This window comes from Panthera uncia, assembly GCF_023721935.1.
Source record: "Panthera uncia isolate 11264 chromosome C1 unlocalized genomic scaffold, Puncia_PCG_1.0 HiC_scaffold_4, whole genome shotgun sequence".
Classification (NCBI taxonomy): domain Eukaryota; kingdom Metazoa; phylum Chordata; class Mammalia; order Carnivora; family Felidae; genus Panthera; species Panthera uncia.
This window is the reverse complement of record NW_026057585.1, coordinates 907,157-932,387: the sequence shown is the minus strand read 5'-3', so window position 1 is coordinate 932,387 and position 25,231 is coordinate 907,157. Positions and strand designations below refer to the sequence as shown.

The following is a 25,231-nucleotide window of genomic DNA, read 5'->3' as shown; positions in this document are numbered from 1 at the left end:
TTTCTGAGAGAGAGAGAGACAGAGAGAAACAGAGGGCAAGCAGGGGAGGGGCAGAGAGAGGAGGAGACACAGAATCAGAAGCAGGCTCCAGGTTCTGAGCTGTCAGCACAGAGCCTGACTGGGGGCTCCACCTCACAAACCGAGAGATCATGACCTGAGCCGAAGTCAGATTCTTAATCAACTAAGCCGACTAGGTGTCCCGATAACTCATTGTTTTAACTTACATTTCCCTGATTACTGGTGAGGTTGAGCATCTTTCCTGTATTTTTAAATTTTACATTAAAATTTTTTTCGAATAATAGATTTTGTCTAGCCCAGTATAGGCAAAGGTTATCCTTCCAACAAGTGATCAGCATAAAAAGAAATTATTTGATCTTTATGTACTGTGTCTTTGTACAGAACATCTCTATTTGGACTGGCTACATTGAATCTCAAGCAGGCTCTGTGCTATCAGCACAGGGCCCGATGGACTCAAACTCACAAACTGTGAGATCATGACCTGAGCTAAACTCAAGAGTCGATGCTTAACCGACTGAGCCACGCAGGCACTCCTCAGTGTGTATTTTTTGAGAACCTACTCTAAGCCAGGCACTGTGCTAAATAAGCTAGCCATGTCTTCAAGGAGCTTATGATTTTACTGGGGAAGTTGCATAAATAAGTAGTTATAAAGAAATGAGGTCAGTGTTATAGTGTAGTATAGGGTGCAGTGGGTGCAGGGAGAGGCTCTGACTGAGGAGTGCTGGGGTAAAACCCTTAGAGAAAGGATGCCCGGGCTGGGAATTCTCCAAAGAGGAAAGGGAGGGGAAGGGACCTGGAAAGAGAAAACAACATGTGCATTTATGGGGTGGTGAAACATGTATTACATTGGAAGACTCGTCAACAAAAGAGATGTAGATTTGGATACAACTGGATCAGGAAAGTTTGGGATAATCAGAGTGTAGGGTACAGGTAGGATAGTGGGCGATGTCCACATGTTATGTGGTATAGATAATGATAGGCCTAATCCTGAGGGGATTTAATACCATGAGGAGTTTTAATCCTTTTTAAAGATTTTATTTAATGATGACATATATACAGAAAAGTGCATAGATCATAAATGTACAGTCAAGTAATTTCACAAACTGGACACATTCCTCTATCCCACATTCAGATCAAGAAACAAATCATTACCAGCACCACAGAAGCTCCTGCTTCTAGTCATTTCCCCCTTCTAGTTGTTACCTACCCCCATCCTTTGGGGGTAACCACTACTGTGACTTCTAAAGCATATATTAGGTTTGCTTGTTTTGATACTTTTTATATAAGTGGAATCATTTATAAGTGGAACACATTTTGTGTTGGAATTCTTTTGCTTAACATTTCTGTGACATTTATCCATATTGCATGTACAGTAGTTCATTCTTTTTCATGGCTATATACTGTTCCATTGCATGACTATACCACAATTAATTTGTCCATTCTACTTTTTTTTTTTTTTTTAAATGTGGTTTTAAGGGTGCCTGGCAGGCTTCATCAGAAAAGCATGTGACTCTTGATCTCGGGGTTGTGAGTTCTGGCCCCACTTTGGGTGTAAAGATTACTTTAAAATCTTTAGGGGCGCCTGGGTGGCTCAGTCAATTAAGCATCCAACTCTTGATTTTTTGCTCAGGTCATGATTCCAGGGTCGTGGGATCAAGCTTCACCTCAGGCTCTGTGCTGAGCATGGAGCCTTCTTGAGGTTCTCTCTCCCTTTCTCTCTGCCCGCCCCCTCCTCAAAAAAATAAAAATAAATAAAATCTTAAAAATAAAATGTGGTTTTATATATGTATGTTTATAATCTCTATACCTTCATGGGGCCCAAACTCACGACCCTGAGGTTAACAGTTGCATGCCCTGGGGTGCCTGAGTGGCTTACTCTTGATTTCAGCTCAGGTCATGATCTTTCAGTCATGAGATCGAGTCCCCACCCCATACCCCCCACCGTGAAGCCCTATGTGTATCAGGCTCTGTGCTGAGCTTGGACCCTGCTTAAGATTCTCTCCCTCTGCCCCTCCCCTGCTCCCTTGCTTTCACATGCTGTCTCGCTCTCTCTCTCTCAAAAGAAAAAAAAAAAGTTGCGTGCCCTACAACTGAGCTAGGTGCCCCTATTCATTGTATTCTTGAACATTTGGATAATTTCTAATTTGGGGCTACTATGAAAAATGCTACTGTGAACATTCTAGCATCATTTTTTTATGAGAATTTTTTTGGGCGGGTGGTGGGGGGAACATAGGTATGCATTTCTGTTGGGTAGATAACTAGGAATTATAGGGTTTGCAAATGTTCATCTTTGGTAGATATTTCCAAAGAGATTATGGTAATGAGCAATCCTGCCATCAGTGTATAAGAGTTCTGTTCCATAGCCCCCAATGTTTATTTTTTATTTTCATTTGTAGTCATTCTGATGGGTATTTTGTAGTATTATTGCCTTGTGATTTTAATTTCTAATTCTTTGTTGATGATGACTGATGAGACAGAACCCTTTTCATATGTTTATTGACCATTTGGATATCCTCTTATTCTGTGTCTCTCTCACTCTCAAAAAGAAATAAACATTAAAAAGGTTTGCCTTTGCAAAATTTTAGTTTTGCTCTTTACATTTAAATCTGCAATCCACTTGAAACTGATACTTGTATACAGTGCAAGGTAGAAGTTGTACTTTAACTTATTAGCGTATGCTTATGGAAAATATTTTGAAGAGGAGCATTATGTCAAATTTTGAGGAACTGACACTTTTGTGTATCTACATGTTTTAGTCACTGTGTTTTCACTTAAGCATCATACTGTCCATCTTACCAATGAATACACTAAGGCTAAGGGAGAATAAATCAATACACACAACAAATAAAAGCCAGAGTCAGTGTTTGAGCCCAGGTCTAACTGTTCCAAATACGATTCTTTTTCTGCAAAGAAGAGAGAAAGTCAGTTGGGCTTGAGGGGTCATGGACCAGGCAGTAAATTTGGGGGTGATCTAGGCACTGTTGTATATCATCTCATTCTGTCAAAATAAATATATTTTCTAAAATACAAAAATAAATATATAAGAAATAAAAAGAGAATTTGACAGTAATCTACAAAAGGGAGAGCAGGGAAAGGGGCTTAGGTTGAATACCTAAGTTTAATTAGTTTAATCTATTCAATGGAGTACTGGTGGCCATTAAAAGCCAATTTTGAAGACTGTTTAGTGTGATGGAAATTAAAGATGAAATATTAAAGGGAAAAAGAATCTGCCCCTTGCCCACTCACACTGTTTCTCTCTCTCTCTCTCAAAATTAAATAAACATTAAAAAAAGAAAAGAAAATAGAATTTTTTATGTTCATGAGAGATATTAGTCTGTAGTGTTTTCTTTTCTGTCTTTAAAAAAAAAAAATTTTGTTGGGCCACCTGGGTGACTCAGTCAGTTGAGTGTCCGACTCGATTTTGGCTCAGGTCATGATCCCAGGGTCGTGGGATCTAGCCCTGTGTTGCTCCGTGTGGAACCTGCTTGAGATTCTCTCCCTCTCCCTCTCCCTCTCCCTCTCCCTCTCCCTCTCCCTCTCCCTCTCTCTCCGTCCCTCCCTCTCCCTCTTCCTCCGTCCCTCCCTCTCCCTCTTCCTCTTCCTCTATCCCCCCTGCCATCCTTTTCCCCTGCTCACATGCTCACTCTCTGTCTCTCTCAAACTAAATAAAACAAAGAAACACATAATAATAAAATGGTCTTTGTCTGGTTTTGGTACCAGAGTAAGACCAGCTTCATGAACTGAATTGGAAAGGGTTTTCTCCTCTTCTGTTTTCTGGTTGAGATTATGGGCGCCTGTGTGGCTCAGTCTGTTGAGCATCCAACTCTTGATTTTGGCTCAGGTCATGATCTCACGGTTCAGGGGATTGAGCCTCATATCAGGCTGTGCACTGGTGGTGTGGACCCTGTTGGGGATTCTCTCTCTCTCTCTCTCTCTCTCTCTCTCTCTCTGTCTCTCTCTGCCCCTCTCATTCTCACACACACTTGCACACTCTCTCTCTCTGAATAAATACATTTTTAATAAAGTCTTTTTTAATCTGAAAAGAGATTATGTAGAATTAGTGCTAATTTTTTACATATTTGGTAGAATTCTCTAGTGGAAGCACCTGGGTCTGGGTATTTCTTTTTTAAAAAATTTAAAAAAGGGGCACCTGGGTGGCTCAGTCGGTTAACCGTCCGACTTCGGCTCAGGTCATGATCTCACGGTTTGTGAATTTGAGCCCTGCATTGGGCTCTGTGCTGACAGCTCAGAGCCTGGGGCCTACTTTGGATTCTGTGTCTCCCTCTCTCTCAGCCCCTCCCCTGCTCACACTCTGTCTCTCAATAATAAATAAACGTTAAAAAAAATTCTCTAAAAAATTTAAAACGATGAATTTAATTTCCTTAAAGTTACAAGGCTAGTCATATTACCTATTTTATATTAGGTAATTTGTGTTAGTTTGTGTTTTTTGAGGAATTGGGCCATTTTGTCCAAATTGTCAAATTTATGTTCATAGTTGTTTTAGTGTTGTTCATTGTGTTGTTTGCAGTCTTGTTCATAGAGTTGTGCATAGTGTTCGTAGAGTTGTTCATAGTGTTCATGGTGTTGTTCATAGAGTTATTCATAGTGTTGTTCATAGTATTCTTAGAGTTGTTCACGGTGTTGTTCATAGAGCTGTTTGTAGTGTTTGTAGTTGTTCATAGAGTTGTTCGTTGTGTTCATAGAGTTGTTTGCGGTGTTGTTTGTAGAGTTGTTCATGGTGTTGTTCATAGAGTTGTTCATAGGGCTTATAGAGTTGTTTATGGTGTTGTTTGTAGAGTTGTTCGTAGTGTTGTTCATAGTATTACCTCATGCTTTTGATATCATGCTAGAGGTTTATCAATTTCAATGATCTTTTCAAAGAACCAGCTTTTCATGTTGTTTAGCTTCTTAGTGTTTAGAAATTTTCCTTTTATCTTTCTGTTATTTCTCTCTTTTAAAAAATGTTTTATTTAGTTTTGACAGAGAGAGAGAGTGCACATGTGTGCAAGTGGGGGAGGGGCAGGGAGAGGGGGGAACAGAAGATCTGAAGTGGGCTCTGTGCTGACAGCAGTGAGCTGAGTGGGAGCTTCAAGCTCATGAACTGTCAGATCATGACCTGAGCTGAAGTCAGATACTCAATCAACTGAGCCCCCCAAGCGCCCCTCTTTCTATTATTTCTCATTTGATTTCATTGTGGTCAGATAACATGCTCTAAATGATTTCAGTTCTTTCAAGTTTGTTGGTTTGTTTTATGGCCCAAATTATTGTCTATCTTTATGTTCTATAGGTACATGCAAAGAATGTATACTCTGCTATTGAGGGGAGTGTTCCGTAACTGTTGATTAGATCCTGTTAGATTTTTGTCTAGTTTTATTAATTTCTCAGAGACAGGTGTTGAAGAAGTCTCCAAGTATAATTGTGGGTTTGTTAAAAAAAAAAAAAAGAAGGGAATGCCTGGGTAGTGGCTCAGTTGGTTGAGTGTTCGACTCTTGATTTCCACTCAAGTCATGATCCCAGGGTTGTGGGATCAAGCCCCATGTTGGGCTCCGAGCTGAACATGGAGCCTGCTTGGGATTCTCTCTCCCTCTCTGCCCCTCTCCTCTCCTTATGCATGCTTGCTCTCACTCTCTCTCTCTCTCTCAAATAAAAAAAAATAATAAAAATTTAAAAATATATTTAATTGTGTATTTGTGTATTTCTCCTTTCAGTTCTTTGGGTTTTTTTTTTTTTAATAAGATTTTATTTTTAAGTAATCTCTTCACCTAATGTGGGGCTCAAACTCACAACCCCGAGATCAAGAGTTGCACATTATTCTGACTGAGCCAGCCAGGCACCCTCAGCTCTTTAGTTTTTGCTTCACGTATTTTGCAGCTTTGTTGTTTGGTGCATATCCATTTGGGGTTGCTATGTCTTCTTTGTGGATTGACACTTTTACATGATATAATATCTCTGGTAATATAATATCTATCTGGTAATATATCTGGTAATATAATATCTCTGGTAATTCTCTTTGCTCTGAAGTTTACTTTATCTGATATTAATGTAGCCACTTTTGCTTTCCTTTAATTAATGTTTGTATAATATACCTTTTCCCATCCTTTTACTTTTAACTTACCTATATGGTTATGTTTAAATATGTTTCTTGTAGACAGCATGTATTGATTCATGGATTTTTTTTTCACTTTTTTTTTTTTTTTTTTTTTTTTTTTTTTGAGAGAGAGAACACATGAGTAAGGTACAGGGACAGAGGGAGTGAGAGAGAGAATGTTAAGCAGGCTCCATGGCCCACCCAGAGCCTGACGTGGGGCTTGATACCATGACCTGAACCAAAACCAAGAGTCAGACGCTCAACTGACTGAGCCACTCAGGCACCCCTGATTCATGTTCTTTAATCAACTCTGCCAATCTCTGTTTTTTAATTGGTATATTTAGACCACTTACATTTAATGCAATTATTGGTAAGTCTGCCATTTTATTTTTGGTTTTTGTTCTCTATTTTTCATTAATCTGTTTTTTTTTTCTCTCCCTTCCTGTGGGTTACTTGAAAGCCTTTTAGGATTCCATTTTGATTCATTTGGATTTTTGAATGTTATCCCTTTGTATAGATTTTTAGTGATTGCTCTAGGTATTACATTTGTATAAATATAACTTATCATGGTCTACTGGTGTTGTCATTTTACCAGTTTGAATGAAGTATAGACACCTTACCTTCCTTTACATCCCTTTATCCTCTCCCATTCATAATATAATTAAATATTTCCGGGGCACCTCGTGGCTCAGTTGGTTAAGTGTCTGACTCTGGCTCAGGTCATGAGCTCATAGTTAGTGAGTTTGAGCCCCACGTTGGACACTGCTCTAACAGCTCAGAGCCTAGAGCCTGCTTCAGATTCTGTGTCTCCTTCTTACTTTGCCCCTACCCCACTTGTGCACGTGGTGTCTCTGTCTCTGTCTTTCTCTCTCATAAATAAATAAATAAATAAATAAATAAATAAATAAATAAAGTATTTCCTCTGTGTATACTTAGAACCAAATCAGGCAGTGTTCTAATTTTAGCTTCAACCATCAAATATACTTTAGATTACCCAAGAGTAAAGAGAAAGCCTAATGTATTTATCAATATTTTTGTTTTCCATGTTGTTTCTTTTTTTTAAAAGTTTATTTATTTATTTTGAGAGAGAGAGAGCGTGTGCACACACGAGCAAGGGACAGGGAGAGAGAGAATCCCAAACAGGCTCCATGCTTCAGTGTGGAGCTCACAAACCATTAGATCATGATCTGAGCCGAGATCATGATCTGAGCTAAGATCAAGAGTCAGAAGCTTAACTGAGTGAGCCACCCAGGCATCTCTATCCATGTTGTTTCTATCTTTCTAATGTTCTAAGGTTCCTTTCATATTGTTTCCTTTCTGTTTAAAGATCTTTTACAGCCTTTTTAATGTAGCTGTATTGGTAAGAAATTCTTAGTTTTTCTTTACATGAGGACATCTTAATTTACCCCCTTATTCCTGAAGGAGAATGTTTTTTGGTCATAGGATTATTGATTAAGAGGTTTTTTTCAGCACTTGAAAATAATGTGCCATTTCATCCTGGCCTTCCTAGCTTCTGATGAAAAATCTGTTTAATGAAAGTGCTTCCCCTGTATAGGTAACTTGTCATTTTTCTCTGATGTGAAAAGATGTTTTTCTTTGTTTTTAGTTATCAGACATTTAATTATGTGTTTTGGCATGATTTGGGGGTTTATCCTATTTGGGATTTGCTCCTTGAATCTCTGGGTTTATGTCTTTTGTAAAATTTGGAAAGTTTTCAGACATTATTTTTTTTAGTACTTTTGCAAGTTTCCCACTTTTTCCTGTCCATCTGGGATTCTGATGACATGTATGGATGAGATGATCCCTCATTGCCCCCATCTAGCCTGGTTGTCCATGTTCTTCCAATTAGAATGCCTGGGTCCATACAATAAACTAGACTTGATGATCTTCATTGGCTGATAACTCCTTTATTTTGGCTGAGGGATGCCCCAGCTTTCCCCAACTGCCTCCAGGTATGGAAGGATGTTGTTTTAACCAAAGTGCACGTCTGTGTCCTGGGGAGAAGAGTTGGCAGCCGCTCTGGCTATTTTGAAATCCTTTCCTCTTCTTTCTGGTGTAATGTTCTCTTGAACATTACATTGAATGATATCTATATCATGGAGAACTCATATTTGTTCAGAAAATACTTAACCCGGGTAGAGGGCTGTGGCACAGCAGCCCATGTGAGTTAACAGAAAGGGCAATTCCTCGTGGAACATAAGTAGCTGAGAGGCAGGTACCATAGGAGGCCCTGTGATGCCAAGGGAGCTCAAGGAGGTGAGGGTATGTTTCCCACAGGATGTAGGGACGTGTCACAAATATGGCATTTGAATGTGAACTTTTGAGGGCCTTAAAGATGCCCAATGGGAAGAAAGGACATTTAAGGACATTTAAGGACATTAAGGACATGTAAGGCAAAGGTGGGAAAGCCTGGGAGGTATTGGACAGGGAGCAATGAGGAGCAGTAACAGAAGTGAGTTGACCCAGACTCTGGAGGGCCTGAACGCCTCCCCCCCCCCCCCCCCACTGGGGATCTCTCTTGTATTTGGTAGGAATTGAGTGTTTTGTAAAACCAGCTACATTGCCAGAGTTAGGGAGGGTGAAGGGCCATGTGGGAGTGTCTTCCACCTGTCCCAAATTTGGGTTCATTCCAAGAAGTGGGAGGAGGCTAATATTTGAGTACCTCTCTTTTATGTGGCAGAGACCTCCAGACACTTTCCGTTGATCTTCAACGAAAAGCCCCCATGTCGGATGGTAATGTTGCCATTTTACAGTGCGGTCTTTGAGAGTTAAGTATCTGACCACAGAGTCTGATTTCTTTTCCACCAAGTTCTTTTCCTTATTTAGGAAGGACTGTTCCCTTCCCAGAGAACCTTCTCACAACTCCCTGGGTGGGACACATTCTTTTCTTCCTGCTCCTTCCAACAGCCATTTGGAATATTAGGAGAGTTCCTTAAAACCTGTTAAGGGTAAGATGGCATTTATACTCCTGGACCTCAAGGTCACTTTTGTCCTTGGGTAGTTCAGCATCCATCTTCCCTTCATTGCCTGGGAGAAGCACATATTCCCTTTTTATGCTCTCATAGTGTTAAAGCTGGAAGGAGCCTTAGAGATATTTAGTACAACCCATTATTTTTCTGGTGCAAGCCAGAGGCCCAGTGTACCTAAACCTCTTGTCCAACTCTACACATAACACAGGTTATTGGTAGAGTTTGGTCCTCCCTGCCCTGCTTATCTTCCCTCAATGTTATCTCTCCAAATCTCCAGCCCCACTTTTTCCTTTTACCATATGATTTCCCCCTCAATGTGTTCTATTTTCTCCACTGTGTGTGTGTGTGTGTGTGTGTGTGTGTGTGTGTGTGTCAGTCACAGTGTATTTTTTTTAATTAAAAAAATTTTTTTATGTTTATTTTTGAGACCGAGAGAGAGCACAAGTGGGAGAGGGGCAGAGCACGAGTGGGATAGGAGCAGAGAGAGGGGGAGACACAGAATCCAAAGTAGGCTCCAGACTCTGAGCTGTCAGCACAGAGCCCGATGCGGGGCTCTAACCCATGAACTGTGAGATCATGACCAGAGCCGAAGTCGGACGCTCAACCGACTGAGCCACCCAGGTACCCCTCACAGTGTGTTTTTTAAACCTTCTTTGAGTTAGGAAAGAAAATGTGCTTCTTCCTTTGAAATTAGGCTCATCTATAGATAAGTACCTATTGTCTTGCCTTCTTTCATTTGGATAATTTCTGTATGCCTTAGAGAAGTAGGGGTTTGGATTCAAGTACTGTCCTATAGTTTGGTTCAGGAAGGATATCCCAGTCTTGTGAAGTGCATCAGTAACTCCTGGTTGCCTGTCAGGTGCAGGAACCCTACACTGGGGATGAGGGCATCCCCCTCTTCAAGGCTGGGGAGAGGGGAATCCACGTAATGTGCTTCCTGTAATGTAAGGACCAAGGTGGCTAGCCCCTCTGGAGCTACACAGAGCAATAGTCTCTGGTGTGGTGTAAAGAGCACTGTCAGAGGATCCCGAGACCTCCTGCCACCCAGGAATGACGGATATTGGGCAAGCTAATGTCACCTTTTCAGACGTCAGCTTTTCTTATCTGTTAAATGATGATAATAAGGACCACCCCACAGGACTGGCAAAAGTGCACTGGTACCGGTAGTGGACTGTAAAGGTAAGGGGTGATTGTTGCTGTCATTGTCATTATTAGGGGTGCGTGGACATTCTAAGGCTGACTCTACAGAGTGAACTGACAGGAGATGAACTTGAACACATAGCCGAGAAGGTATCGAGGTTTCTGGTGGGGTGAGGCCTCTTCCCCTCAGCCAGTTCTCCCTCCTTGCTGCTGACGCCTTACAGTGCTGTCTGGAGCCATCCCTGCTGCTGCTCAGGGTCACTTCCTATCAGACACACCCCCTGACCTCAGCCTTGTGCACTGCTTTGGGGGTGGGGAGGCCCCACTAAAAGTAAAACTAACCTGCAATTTCTGCTAATTTTCCCTGTCCGGTGTTGCTGCTGTGTGGCTTCTGGTAGAGGTTGAAATGAGTTTTTGGAGGGAAAATCAGACTAACCCTTTAAATCTTTCGAGGAGCAGGTGTTCTGCATTGGTCAAGGGACAGAAGAAGTTCTGGGCTTGTCATGATTTCCGAGCCATTTCTCTCTCTCTTTCTCTTTGACAGGCGGGTAGGAGGACTTTTGCCATGGTGTCTGGCCGCTCAACCAGCCATTCGTTGGCCTCAGAACTGGTGAAGTCCAATGATGGACACGAGGAGATCATTAAGGTAAACTTTGCTCACTTCCACTGTTCCTCCCTCCCCTCTTTCTCCTTACAGGCATGTGACAGGTGGCAGCTGACTTTGCCACAGGGACATTGTGGTTTGACTTGGAAGAACCAGACCTGTGATGCGAGTTCCTGGTCATTTCCTGAAAAGATCTTAATTAACACCAGGAGACCACAGTCAGTCTGTAGTGACTTTGGTGCAGTCCAGACCCGGGCATGAAAATGGATGTGGTGATCTTCCTAGGTGCCTATCCCACTGGCCATATTTAGCTGCTGGAGGTTGTGGAGTCAGGTGGGAGGTGTGTTTATGGAGCTTTTTTTAAATAAAAGAATGTTCATTATTTCTTTTTTTTAACATTTATTTATTTTTGATACAGAGAGAGAGCATGAACAGGGGAGGGTCAGAGAAAGAGGGAGACACAGAATCTGAAACAGGCTCCAGGCTCTGAGCTGTCAGCACAGAGCCCGACGCGGGGCTTGAACCCACAGACCGCGAGATCATGACCTGAGCCGAAGTCGGACGCTTAACCAACTGAGCCACCCAGGAGCCCGTCATTATTTCTTTTTTAAAGCTCTTTGAGGGGTGCCTGGGTGGGTCAGTCTGTTAAGCACCCAACTCCTGATTTCACCTTAGGTAATGATCTCATGGTTTGTGAGATTGGGCCTCGCATCAGGCTCAATTCAATTGTGTTTTGAGAGTTTATATGTAGGTATAACGGATGAATGTGACCACACTTTCTCCATGGTGTTATTTTTGCTGTATTTGAAATTTAAAAATAAATAAATAAATAATGTTTATTTATTTATTTATTTATTTTAAGTTTTTTTTTTTTTTTTTTTTACATTTATTTATTTTTGAGAGACAGAGCACAAGTGGGAGGGGCAGAGAGAGAAGGAGACAGAATCTGAAGCAGGCTCCAGGCTCTGAGCTGTCAGCACAGAGCCCGACCCGACGCAGGGCTCGAACTCACAAACAGTGAGATCATGACCTGAGCCGAAGTTGGATGCTCAACCAGCTGAGCCACCCAAGCACCCCAATGTTTATTTATTTTTGAGACAGAGTGCAAGCAGGGGAGGGGTACAGTGAGAGGGTTCTGCGCCGACAATAGCTAGCCCCCCGTGGGGCTCAAACTCATGAACCATGAGATCATGACCTGAGCTGAAGTCGGATGCTCAACTCACTGAGCCACCCAGGTGCCCCTATATTTGAATTTTAAAATAGCAGTAAATAGTCCAAAAGAATTACTCTTCTTTAAAAAAAAATTTTTTAATGTTGATTTTTTTTTTTTTTTTGAGAGGGGTGGGGAGAGGCAGAGAAAGAGGGAGACACAGAATCCCAAACAGCCTCCAGGCTCTGAGCTGTCAGCACAGAGCCTGGTGTGGGGCATGAACCCATGAACAGAGAGATTATGACCTCAGCCAAAGTCAGGTGCTTAACTGACTGAGCCACCCAGCACCCCAAAAGAATTACTCTTGATGATTAATTAAATTTACCAAAAAGATGATTTTAATTTTTGAGATATAAGGGTTCCTTATATGTTCTGGATAGTAATTAGACCCATATTAGATATATGATTTGGAAATATTTTACAAAATTTTGTCCTTTCTGTATTTTGTTTTTTACTTTCTAAATAGCGTCCTTTGAAACAAAAGTTCTTAATTTGATGAAATCCAATTTATATATATTTTTCTTTTGTTGTCCTTCTAGTGTCTTATCTAAGAAGGTTTTGCCTAGCCCAAGGTCACAAAGATTTATTTCTATATTTTCTTCAAAGAGTTATAGTTTTAGCTCTTACAGATAGGTCTATGGGGCTCATTTTTGTATATGGTATAAGGAAGGCATCCAGTTTCATTCTTTTACATGTGGATATCCATTTATAGCAACATCATTTGTTGAAAAGACTGTTCTTTTCCCCCATTGAATTGTCTTGGCACCCTGTCAAAAATTAGTTTAGTGTATTTTTATTGTATTATTGTTTCTGGACTCTCATTTGTATTCCATTGAATTATGTCTCTCCTTATGCCAGTTCCACACTGTCTTGATTACTGGCTGTAGCTTTGTTATTTTTGTTAACATTTTGTTACTATATTGTTGAGATTTATATTTCAAGATTGTTTTAGGGACTCAGGGTCCTTTGTATTTCCATATGAATTTTAAGATCAGTTTGTCAGTTTCTGCAAAGAAGCTAGCATGGATTTGATAAGAATTATGTTGAATCTGTAGATTGATTTGGGGAGTATTGCCGTCTTAACAATATTAAGTCTTCCAATCCATGAAAATGGGATGTTTGTTCATTTTTTTAACAATGTTCTGTAATTTTCAGAATTCAAGTCTAGAACTTTGTTAATTTCTAAGTGTTTTTCCTTTTTGTTGCTCTTGTAAATAGAATTGGTTTTATATTTCATTTTGGATTGTTCATTGCTAATGTATAGAAATACAACTATTTTTTGTATATTGATCTTACATCCTACAACCTTGCTACAATCTCTGATAATTTTTTAGTGGACTCCTTAGGGTATTTTTATATACATGATCACTTCTGCAAATGGTGATTTTTCCTCTTTCTTTTCAATCCAGATGCCTTTAATTTCTGTTTCTTATTCAAAGTCATTTCATGGCCCTTAAAGAAAGCAAAACTACCCTATAATTCTGTCAATGTAATCATTGTTTTTAATACTTTATCGTGTATCCTCCCAAACATTTTCCTACACATATGTATTTTTTCAAAAGTTAAATCATATTATATACCCTCTATTCTACAATTTGCTTGTGCCCCTACACTTTAATGTTGGTTTATAAATCTTCTGTGTCTATAAATGTAAGTGTCTAGTATTCTCATGACTGCACAGTGTTCTGTTATAGACATACCATAATTTATGTAAGTAATCCCTCATTGTTGGACATTATGCCTATTTCATTTTTGCAGTTATAAAGAATATTTTGCTGAACATCTGTTACTAAATTGTGTATGTGTTTTATAATACAGGTAATAAATATTTTTAAACTTTTTTTTAAAGTTTATTTTGAGAGAGAGAGAGAGCAAGTTTACATGTGTGAACACACGTGCATGTGTGAGCAGAGGGAGGGGCAGAGAGAGGGAGAGAGAGAATTCCAAGCAGGTTCCATGCTGTCAGCAAGAAGCCTGATTTGGGGCTTGATCCCACAACCATGAGATCATGACCTGAGCCTAAATCAAGAGTCAGACGCTTCAGCTTAACCAACTGAGCCACCCAGGTGTCCCAATAAATATTTTCTTGACTGTAAAGGATTCAAGCATGTATAGAGAAAAATGTGTAAATCCCTTGTTACAACTTCTTTGCATGAATTTACATGTACGTGTGAGGGCTTATGTCAGTTTGGCTAAATTTATTTCATTAGGATAAAGTTCCAGGAGTAGATTTGATAGGTCAAAGAGCAAGCCTAGCTAGTTCTAAGCCTTCTGATCTGAATCCTCCAAGTGCCACCCAGAAGGCAGTAGTGTTTTACCTTTACCAGTGGATGAGCCTGCCTAGGTGGAATTAACTTATAAGGAGCTTTCTTAATCAGTAGTGTTGTTCTCCTTGTTGAAGGTGTACCTGAAGGGGAGGGCTGGAGATAAGATGATCCATGAGAAAAACATCAACCAGCTGAAGAGTGAGGTGCAGTATATCCAGGAGGTGGGCACCTCTCCCTTGATGGGAAGCTCACATTTTTTTGGCTCCCTCCTTTTGTGGGGTCTGGTCTTCTCCCATCTGCCACCGTCCCCCATTGAGTCAGGTATCATTTCTGACCCTCCTGTTACTCAACCAATCCATGAATCAGCAAGTATTTATTAACTCCCACATGTCCTCTGTACCCATTGTACCCCAGCCTCCTCTCTAAAGCTGACAGTCTCTTTTCCCTAACTTTTCTTGACCCTCCCCCTGGCCTCAGCTGCTCCTTGGCACTTGTCACCATGTAACATATTACATGTTCCACTTGTTTGCCCTTTGTGTCGTGTGTCTCTGCAGCAAGAGTGTTAGCTCCAGCGGGATGGGGTTTTGTTTCCTGCTCGTGTAGGAGGGACTGTGCTGCAGCCCCACTTGCCTGGGGTCCCTCCTTCCCCCAGCCAGAGCTTGGCTCACAGGAGTACGGGTCAGGGATGGGCACAAAGCTGGGTGAGTCGGGCCACTCTCTTTCCTTGTCCCAGAGCTAAGGCTTCTTGCCATCCCTTCCCAGGCCCGGAACTGCCTACAGAAGCTGCGGGAGGACATAAGTAGCAAGCTTGACAGAGATCCAGGAGACTCTCTCCAAGGACAGGAGATACAGGTAATAGGAAATGGTCAGTGGTTGGGTCCTCAATGAGGAGGTTGTGCCGGGCAGTCCCCTTTGCTGGTCACACTGTGGGTGCCGAATCTCCCACCGCTGCCAGAAAAGGAGGGCATACAGGCAGTGCTGGCTTCTCGGAGCACTCCCAGCCTTACTGGGGCTCTCCAGCAGACGAGCACTGGCACTGACATGGGTCAGCCTAGGTATAAGGTATACTTGTTCCCATACACTGCATAAAAGTGGAATTCATGTGAACAAAATGACCGTTATTGGCAAAACCTCTTCTCTGTAAGGATTCTGGGATCAGTATTTTTGGAGTACAGTCTTACAAAGCAGACAGTTACCTGTAAATCCAAACTTCTCATAGTTGGTCTTGCGTAATTGGGGTAACACCCGGGCTGTGAATTGGAAGTCTCGGTCCTGGTCCATTATTTGTGTCAGTAGCTGTCTTTGCCCCGGCGTCAGAAGCTCCTTGAGGTTAGGGTTCACCCCACCCCTGTGTCTGGGATGCAGAAGGTCACCAGTAAATGTCATAGCGAACCTACTGAAGAGTACTTCTTGGGACGGACGGATAAGCCTGGGATCCTGCTTTTCAGCTTTTCTAAAATTGGAGGCTGGAAGGGTCCTCAGGGGAGAACAGTCTCTTCCATTTCACCTTTGTCCTCCTTTAGATTCAGAGTTATATCTCCTTCACTTGCACTTGGCTGGAGTCGGGGGGTGGGGGTGGGAGGAGTTGTCTTTCTCTAGTAGCCCCTGCCCTCGTTCCCCTGAGGGATTTGGCAGCTAGTGGCAGCAAGGTTCCTCTTTGGCGTGAGCCCTTACTAGGCTTGTGTGGCGATTCCCCCTAATTCACTTTGCTGTGGCTGAAGGTAGGACTTTCCCCGCCTGAGCTCCCATCTGGCTGCTGGGAGGTGCTTTGCCAGGTGGCTGAGGAATCTGATCTGCTCAGAGACTGGCCCCAAAGTCCAGGGCCCTTGTTTGCACAGACCAGCGGTGGTATGATGAATAATCAGGCTTTGGGTTGGAAAGAATTGCAGCAAAAGCCACTTCACCTTTTGCTTTATGCTTTGTCAAACCTTGTCAGGATCCCCAAGGGGCAAGGCAGACTCTTTGTTGGTGGCAGGCAGCTGCTTGTATCCCCTGGGCTTCTGGGAGTCAGCCTGCATGTTTTCCATTGGGCTGAAAGGCTCCCTTCAGCACTGCCCCCCCCACCTCCACAGCCATACACATTCTCCACGCCTTACCTCTCCTCTCCATTTCCCACCCAGCACTTGAAGTCTTTTTTTTCCCTTGCTGTTTTCTGTTTCTCTTTCTTTCCTTTTCTTCCTCTTTCTCCTCCATCACCTCTTCCTCCTCTTCTTCCTTCTTTCTCTGTCTTTTCCCACCTCTTTCTTTTTTTCCTAAGAATGAGATCTTAGGAAATTAATGTTTCGAAGTTCGTTGTTTGGGCTGTGTTAACTACCGATTTTATTTTTCTTTGAACAGGTGGTGCTGGAAAAGCCAAATGGATTAAATCCAAGCCCCACAACACTGTATAGCAGCCCACCTGAGGTAAGTAAGGTAGGTAATGGGGAAAGCAGTGGTAAATATGTCTTTGCCAGGAGGCAGGGTATCGTCCTCCCTGATCTCTTTATTATCTTTATTATTGTTCTTTCTGTCTTACTAAATAGAAGAGTATCATTTGCTGTAAAAATTCAAACAATGGAGAAACATACAAACCCAAATCCTCCTTCTCCAATCTTTTTCCTTCAAAGGATCCACTGTGAATGGATTGAAGTAGGTGGATCCCTTTAGAGCAGTGCCCTTAGCCTTCACTACCGATTGAAATAGGTTTGGAAGCTTTTTAAAAATTTAATTAAGTTTATTTATTTTGAGAGAGAGAGAGAGAATGAATGAGTGGAGGAGGGGCTGGGAGGGCGGGGACAGAGGATCCAGAGCTGGCCCCACGCTGACAGCAGAGAGCCCAATATAGGGCTCACTCCAACTCACAAACTGCAAGATCATGACCTCAGCCAAAATTGGACCCTTAACCGAGTCACCCACGTGCCCCAGCCTTGGGAGTTTTAAAGGAGACAAGCCTGGTGCCAGACCTAGAGACTGTAATTTAAAAAAAAAATTTTTTTTTTTAACATTTATTTATTTTGAGACAGAGAGAGACAGAGCATGAACGGGGGAGGGGCAGAGAGAGAGGGAGACACAGAACCGGAAGCAGGCCTCAGGCTCTGAGCCATCAGCCCAGAGCCTGACGCGGGGCTCGAACTGACGGAGCGTGAGATCGTGACCTGAGCTGAAGTCGGACGCTTAACCGACTGAGCCACCCAGGCGCCCCTAGAGACTGTAATTTAATTGATCTGAGATGTGGGCTGGTCGGCAGTACTTTAAAAATCTCTTCAGGGGGTGCCTGTCTGGTTTAGTGGGTAAGGGCGTGTAACTTTTGATCTCGGAGTTGTGAGTTCGAGCCCCACATTGAGTATGGAGAGTACTTAAAAATTAAAGAAAAAAAAAACCCTTCAAGTGATTCTAATATTTAGCCAAACCTGAGTACCAATGTTCCAGTGTATTTTTCTTTCTTGCTTTTTTAAAGATTTTATATTTTTAAAGTAATCTCTTAAAATCCAGGGTACATTATCATCTCTGATCTAGTAAAGGCCTCTCACTGGATTTACTGTTTGTTTTGTTTTTGCCTCTCCCCTCCCCAACTCTAATATATTCAGTGTATGATTTCAGTATGCCTATAAGTGTGTTTTCAATTTTCATAATGAATTTGTGCTATATTTTATCTTTTCCCTTTTTAGCCAACACCATGTTCCTGGGGTCTATCCTCATTGCTATGCTTAAATCTAGTGTGTTTCTAACTTCTACAAGTTCTAATAACTACCTTTTTTCTCTTCATACGACACTGAAAATTTTCCATGTCATTAAATAGTCTTTTAAGAACGCCATCTGAAATAAACACGTAGTAGTTATGCTTCCAGGAGCCTTTGAAATCGTTCTCACCTGCCCAGCAGCTTAGGTACAGATAGAGGGGAGGTGACTGGGTAACTTTACGGCTAGGTTTTGGCATGTTGTGATGATCCTAACTACTCACTTTAGATGTGCAGTTTGGATTTTTTTCCCTTCTCCTGAATTACCATATTTGGCAAATGTGCTTCTGGCACCACGTTACAATAACACCTGGTACTGTTTGTTCAACTCTGTCTTCTCACAAGCTCTAAGCCCAGCGGATATTATCGTAGTTTTGAGGCAGCCTGTAAGGCGGGGCGTGGTCTGGACTCAGTGATAGCACAGCTACTGGGACCCTGGCACCGTCCTCCCAGCTGCGAGCTCCGAGCTCCGTGCTCTGGTTTAAAGGTGTTGCTGCTTCCCACTATGTGAGGCAGAGAGAGATTTTTCTGTCAGACTTGCTGGGAGCTGGTAACTGAAGTGTCTGGTGCCTGTGCGGCAGAGGTGGGGGCAAGACCCCACATGCCAGCTCAGCGCTAACCACCAACCCACAACTGGGTGTGTCTGGGGAGAGACTCACAGTAACCTCAATGAAGACACCTTTTTCCACATTGAATGAGATTCCTGGACTCGTTGGGTGCTTTTGCTCATTCATCAGTAACCCTGTAGCCAGATAACCCTGAGCCAGATGCAAAGACAAAAGATGTGCCTTTGGGAAGTGCCCCTCGTGATGGGTGTGGCACTGTCCTTGCCTTGGGATGCTGTAGTCTAAAGGGGAACGTGGTCCCTGCTCTCAGAGAGCTCTGGTCTCACGGAAACAGGGCACACATTTGAGGATACCCATTAATGAGTTGATACATGCATAAAAATTATTGAGTGTGTCCTAAAATCCTCAGATGACTTGAGGCTAGTTGAGTTCCTTGAAATATGAAGAGAGAGCATTTTTGTGTGATTAACTCATCGCTCCTGGGTGCCTAAGACTAGCTGTCCCCTTGAGTGATATGAGAGGGTGGTCTGAACAGGAGGGCCCAAGTATGTGTTGTGGGGGACCTTCTCCTACACAAACACAGTGGCTTCACCTTCTCTTCCCTGTTCTGACTGTAGGCAGACACCTATATAAATGAAGATGTCGAGAGCCTGAGGAAGACCGTGCGGGACCTGCTTGTCAAGCTGCAGGAGGCCGAGCGGCAGCACCAGTCAGACCGTGTGGCTTTTGAGGTGAGATTTGGGATTGGGGGAGAAAGTGCCCCAAGGGTTGGGCTGCCAGATACAGATGCCAGTGACTTAGCATGGACTTCATGTCTTCTTGGCCAGGTGCCATCAATTGGAAAGGCTGGGCTTTGAGGCCTGGGCACTTTCCTGTCTGCTTTTCCCATTCCTGGACTCTTAGAGTTTTTGCTGTTCAAGGCTAGGCCATAGTTTGAAGATCAGCACTGGTTCTCTGGTGAAGTTGGGTGGTGGTGCTGGTTCGGGATAGCAGGAAGCTCAGTCGTTTCTCTGAATACCACAACAAGAATTACTGGGCTCTGGGCACCATGCAGGCAAGGACTTTGCTGTCAAGGTTACCCTGTATCCCCATGTCTGGCATAATGCCTGGCGTAAGGTGGTGGGCACTTCTTAAGTGTGGACTGGGTGAGTGGATGGAGCATTGTGGTTGTAGAAAGATCTGTGCCCATGGAGTCAGAGGACTTGAAGTCAAGTCTTGACTTTACTTTGAAGAACTTTGCAATCTTGAATGAGTATCTCAGTTATTGTTACAAAAGTAATACTGAATTATTATGATAGAAGATTTAAAAAGTACCAAGGTCTGTAGAGAGTGAAAGTCCTCCACTACAGAAAGCGTGAGAAGGGGCACCTGGGTGGCTCAACCAATTAAGCATCCAACTCTTGATTTTGGCTCAGGTCACAGTCTTACAGTGGTGAGATCGAGCCCCGCATCTGGCTCTGTGCTGAGCATGGAGCCTGTGTAAGATTCTCTCTCCCTCTCTCTCTGCCCCTCTCCTGCGTGCGCGCTCTCTCTCTCTCTCTCTCTCTCTCTCTCTCTCTCTCTCCCCCCTCCCCCCCCCGTCTCCCCCTCTCCCTCTCTCTTTGCCCCTCTGTTTGCCTCTCTTTGCCTCTCTGTTCTCTCTCTCTCTCTCTCTCCCTCCCTCTCTCTCTCCCTCTCTCTTTGCCCCTCTCCTGGGTGCGCTGTCTCTCTTTGCCCCTCTCCTGCATGTGCTGTCTCTCAAAAACAAATAATAATAATAAATAAAAAATAAATAAAAGTGTGTGAGGTCTTCCATACTTTATAGAAAATTCTTTGAGTATAAAATGAGGTACACTGGGCAAACACTAGGCTTCTATCTAAGATTAACCCTCTGTTATTATCTGCTATTGTTCATCCACATGTAAAGTATTTCTGTATCATAAATATGTAATGATAGGATTATGCCCTGCCCAGGTATGCCGGGAGCCAGTGGTAGGAGGAAGCCCAGCCTGAATACTTCTCTTTCATGGGACTAAGAGAATTTTTGAGAGAGATATTGAGGGGGAGGAAGAAAGCACAGGGGATGATCACTCGCCTTTAGAGATGATCAATTATTTGAGCCATTAATTTGACCTCTCTAAGTATCGGTTCCAACTTTTGTAAAAAGGGTCATGGAATATACTTCACAAGTGTGGTGTGTGGATTGAGTGAGGTAAGATATGTAAGTCTATTTATTGTTTTGAAGGGTTTTAGAAATATAAGATAACCTATATTTTTCTTAGTGATCCATTTAGTGAGTTTTCCTATCCTAAATAGTTGGGACTTAGTGTAATACTGAGATTAGTTTGGTCTCAGAACACAGTGGCTGTGCAGTAAAGGAGTTTGCTGCATCGATTTCAGATTCCACAATTTGGGTAATTTGGCTGATGATGTATCAGTTTGGTGACCAGCTATTCGCTACAGGAGGAAGGGGATGTTGAGGCTGTAATGCTGACCGGACTGTGGATTTTGGAAAGAAATTTCTACATTGAGAGGCCTTGTGAAGTACTTGTTGGTCTTGGCCATACATGGAAGGGTCTATTAGCTCTGGGTTTCAAAGCTTGAATGAAGAAGTGTCTTGAGTAAAAGCCTGAGGCTAGAAGGTCCTGACAGCTGTAGCCCCCTGCCCACAGTTTCTTAGAAAGGGCTGCCCTTGGTCCATAGCACCTGCCTGGGTTGTTCCCACCACCAGGGTAGGTTGGCACCCCATCTTACGACTAAGAGGGTCCTTCAGGGAAGTGCTGACTGGAGCAACAGGGACAGATGTGGCAGAGGAGAGTGTGATCCTACAGCAGAGTGTGAGGGTCAGGGCCTGGCCCTCTATGCCCTGCTCTGAGTGCACATCAGCCTGGGTGCAGTGTTGTGTACAGATAGGAGAGGTTTTGTTTCCATGTTCTTGCCTGTAGGGCTGGCCTGTTCCAGGCTAATATGGGACATGTGGAGGATTTTCTCATCTTTGCTAGTAAACTTGACTCTCCAGTCTACTTTTCTGAACCAGGGATCAGCAGGGGAAAAGATTGCCACTTACTGTGAATACAACCTGCCCATAAGCGTGGGTTTTCTGCTCTACTAGCGGCTTGCTGTCAGGGTTTGCAGTGGATTTGCTCTGGACAGGGCTGGTGTACAGCTTGGATGCGTCCACCACATGTCTCTTCCCCGATTCTGACTTTGGGAGGAGTCGGACAAACTGCCTACTTTAGTGTTCTGTTTCCCCAGGGCTGCCTCTTTGAGAGGTTATGGGGATTCTTTTTCACTAAGTGACTAGGGAGTCAGTGTGGGGTAGCTGGGAGGAATTGAAATGGATGATGAGGTCACTGTTCTAGCACTGGCTCCATCATTCCCTAGTTGTGTACCTCGGGGAGATCAGTTGGCTTTCAGTTGCAACAGGAGAGGGTTGGACAGATGGATATCAGTTCCATTCACAATGTCATTGAGCAGTGACTGTGTGCCAGGTGCTGTGCTGAGCTCTGGAAGTGGAATGGTGCTCCAGTTCCCTGCTAGTGGCCCACTGGGGGGTGCACACGAGTGACTGGGCCAAATCCACTCAGTGCTACAAGAAAGAAAGGCACACAGGGGAAGGACCCCTCGCCTGGGTGTGAAGGCTTCTGGAAGAAAGGGCGTCTAAGCTAAGACCTGTAGTTGGCATGTGGAGGATGGGAGGCGAGTTCTTCCTTTACTTTCCTTCTCAAATTCTGCCTCTGTCCCTCCCAAACTGGCTTATCATCTATGCTAAAGAGCAGTTCTCTCTGGTGCTTACTAGTTGCCCTTCCAGGTGCCACATTGTCCTTTATATGCAGGCTGCAGGATTGCTTGATGGGAGGAAGAGTGGGGACACCGAAGGAAGGAAGTGTAAGATGTGCGCCCCCAGATTCTTTGTGTTTGCATTTGTAGGAAAGCCGTGGCACGGGGTTAAGCTTGGGTGGCACTGGAGGACTGGTGGGGGTGTCGAAGAAGTCCTCCATCCAGAAAGTGCTTATGGGTTCCAGGTGTGACTCTAAAGTAGTGCTCAATCAGTCCTGTGCCGGTGAGCCCTGGAAACAGAGGTACCCTGCTAGTTTCCCAAGTCATCCTAGAATCTCGAATGGGAAAGAGAGAGTTGCCTCCCTTCTCCTCTCACTGTGCCCAGGGTCCCGGGGTCTCTCCTGAGGTGTTTTACCCATGTTTGCTTGTCGTCCTCCGCCCCCTTCACCCATCCTGTCCTGTCTTAGGTCACACTCAGCCAGTGCCAGAGAGAAGCAGAACAGAGTCGAGTGGCCCTTCAGAGAGCAGAGGACAGAGTGCAGCAGAAGGAGGCAGAGGCTGGAGAGCTCCAGAAGCGCTTGCTGGGCGTGCAGGAGGTGACTGGGAGTCTCACCTTCAGGGCCTGACTCCCGTGCTGGGGAGTGGGGGCCCCGGGACTCGCTGAGATGGCTGCAGTCTCCTTTTCTGACCAGCTCCAGAAAAGCACACTTCACGGTTTCCTCAGCAAATACCCTCGAGAACCTTTTCGCCTTTAAGGAACAAGAGGTCTTCCTCTCAGCTCAGCTCAGCCCTCCCTAACAAGAGCTGAACCCGTTTCCATTTCATTCGGGTTCTTGTACAGCTGCCCTTTATGGGCTTTTGAAGACTGTTGTGAAGGAGCCGCTGGGCCTGGTTTCCCAGGGACCAGCAGCCAGAGCCAGCAGGTGGGCCTGATAACGCAAGGCCGGGCTCTCCGTCCGGGTAGCTGGGTGAGGCTGGGAAGTTTCTGTGTGCTGAGGGTGGGAAGGGTTATCCCTGACAGGGGAGGGCACCCCATCAAACCAGCTTGGCCTGCTGCTCTTTGGCAGCTGTCCAGGCCCGGCAGGGACTGAGCTCGAGCCCTCGGGCCCCTCTCACCCCAAACACAGAAACCGCTTTCGCGTCCTCATCCTAGATTTTCTTCCCTTTGGCCCGTCCAGGAGCATCAGGCCTTACTGGTGAAGGTTAGGGAGGGGGAGACGGCCTTGGAGGAACTGCAGATCAAGAACACTGACTGCCAAACAGAACGAGAAAAGTAAGGGCCCTTGTTCACTGTGAAGCTGGGGTGCAGAGAGAGGAGGGCGGGCCATGCTGCCTGCAGCTCCCATGGTGGCCAGACCTGGGGAGGAAGCTAGTGCTGATGTCAGATCTTCCAGCCGTGACTCACCATGTGGCTGCTCCGGATGGGGCCCCACCCAGGGAGATACTGTTTGGGAGGCTGCCATCTCTGGGGAGTTCATTTTCTGTGGAGTAGGAACTAAAGAAAATGCTTTCATGGTGTCAGAGCCAAGGTCAAGTAAGCTGGTAAAACACCTGCTGTTCGCCATGGCACGTTATTCCACCGCTTTTCACACGGGGTATAGATGTGGTGTTATGGCTCCACAGTTCCCTCCCCCCAGAATGGAGAACAACGGTAAATTATTTGAGGGTAAAATCAAGTAACTTCCTCACTCGTCATTTCATTGAGAGATACAATGAACAGCCTCGTGAAGAGATGCTGAACGTCCTGTCACTTGAAGCTCAAACTGAGACCCACCTGTCAGCAGCAGCATGTAGGGGATCTCTGGGATCCTTTCCACTCCAAGTTAGAGGGTTTTACAAATTCCCTCTGATCACAGGGGATCAGAGGCCCCAGACTAGTGAAACCTACAGGGCAAAGTTTGGGTCATTCTGGACATTTAAGAATTTGGAAACTCTTTATGCTGCTGGCAATTAATAAATAAGATCTCAAATGATAAATCAAAGTTAATTAACATCAGCATATGGGGTCTATTCTCCATGGTATAAGTTGGATCTTTTTAAGTTCAACAGCCATCACCTGGAAGGCCTTCCAAGGACTTCCATGTCTGTTAAGACATGATCCTTGCCTTCTTGGGCCCCTCAGTCAGCGGGGGACATAGTCTCTTCTAACCTGGAGGAATAACCTCTAGGTTTACTAGTCTGGGCATGGAAAATTGCAGACGTTTTATTGTAGCCTCCTTTGGGCTCGATTTCATAGAATTGTTTTAAATTACTCAGCACTCCGTCTTTCTCAGTGGTGCTCGTGGGTAGGCAATTGAGAGGAAGCAGCAGGAAAAACAAAAAAGACCCAGATAATCCAAAACAGAGGCTTGGGAATGGCAACGATAGCTATGCATCATAAAGGCTGATTTTCTCAATAAAAAGAGCCTGAGAAATAGGGTACTGGAGAGCTGAGGGTGGCTCAGATTGTTTGAGGCGAAGGGAGGATGTGAGGGGGCTCGGATTGTATGGTACCCCACCCCCACCCTCAGAGGCCTGAACTCCTAGACACCCTGCCCAGTCGCCTGACCTCTGGGGATCTTGGACCAATTTAGAAGAGGCAGAGGAAACAGCAATGTCTGGGAATCAGGAGATTTAGGAACACACATCTCCCACCTGAATCTTTCCAGGAATGAGGAGCTCCTCACACCTGAGGCAGTCCACTTTCCGGCAGCTTTCATGCTGAGCAAGTCCATCCTGTGTTGTCATAAGGACTGCTTCCCTGGACATCTACCTGTCGGTTCTAGTTGTGCCATCTGGAGCTTTCCTGTGTAACCTCCCCTTGCTGAGCTTCCTAGCTGATCTCTAGTGGCACCTCTGCTGTGCCCTTCCAAGGTGTCCCTGCACCTCGTCCTCATGGCAGAGCACCAGGGAGT

The 25,231-nt window shown here is 44.1% G+C and overlaps 1 protein-coding gene across 6 annotated transcripts in view; it reads left to right on the top strand.

Annotated features, from left to right (window-relative positions):
- The window catches only part of TUFT1 (tuftelin 1), a 48,922-nt gene that overhangs the window by 11,228 nt on the left and 12,463 nt on the right, over nt 1–25,231 (top strand). For 2 of the 6 annotated variants that reach the window (XM_049616277.1, XM_049616274.1), the window contains exons 2-9: nt 10,291–10,365; nt 10,760–10,861; nt 14,431–14,517; nt 15,059–15,148; nt 16,634–16,708; nt 19,196–19,309; nt 22,805–22,933; nt 23,516–23,610. In XM_049616277.1, the coding sequence (XP_049472234.1) occupies nt 10,291–10,365; nt 10,760–10,861; nt 14,431–14,517; nt 15,059–15,148; nt 16,634–16,708; nt 19,196–19,309; nt 22,805–22,933; nt 23,516–23,610 (767 nt within the window). The remainder of the gene's footprint in view (nt 1–10,290; nt 10,366–10,759; nt 10,862–14,430; nt 14,518–15,058; nt 15,149–16,633; nt 16,709–19,195; nt 19,310–22,804; nt 22,934–23,515; nt 23,611–25,231) is intronic. The other 4 variants (XM_049616276.1, XM_049616275.1, XM_049616279.1 and 1 more) reach the window with 4 other exon arrangements.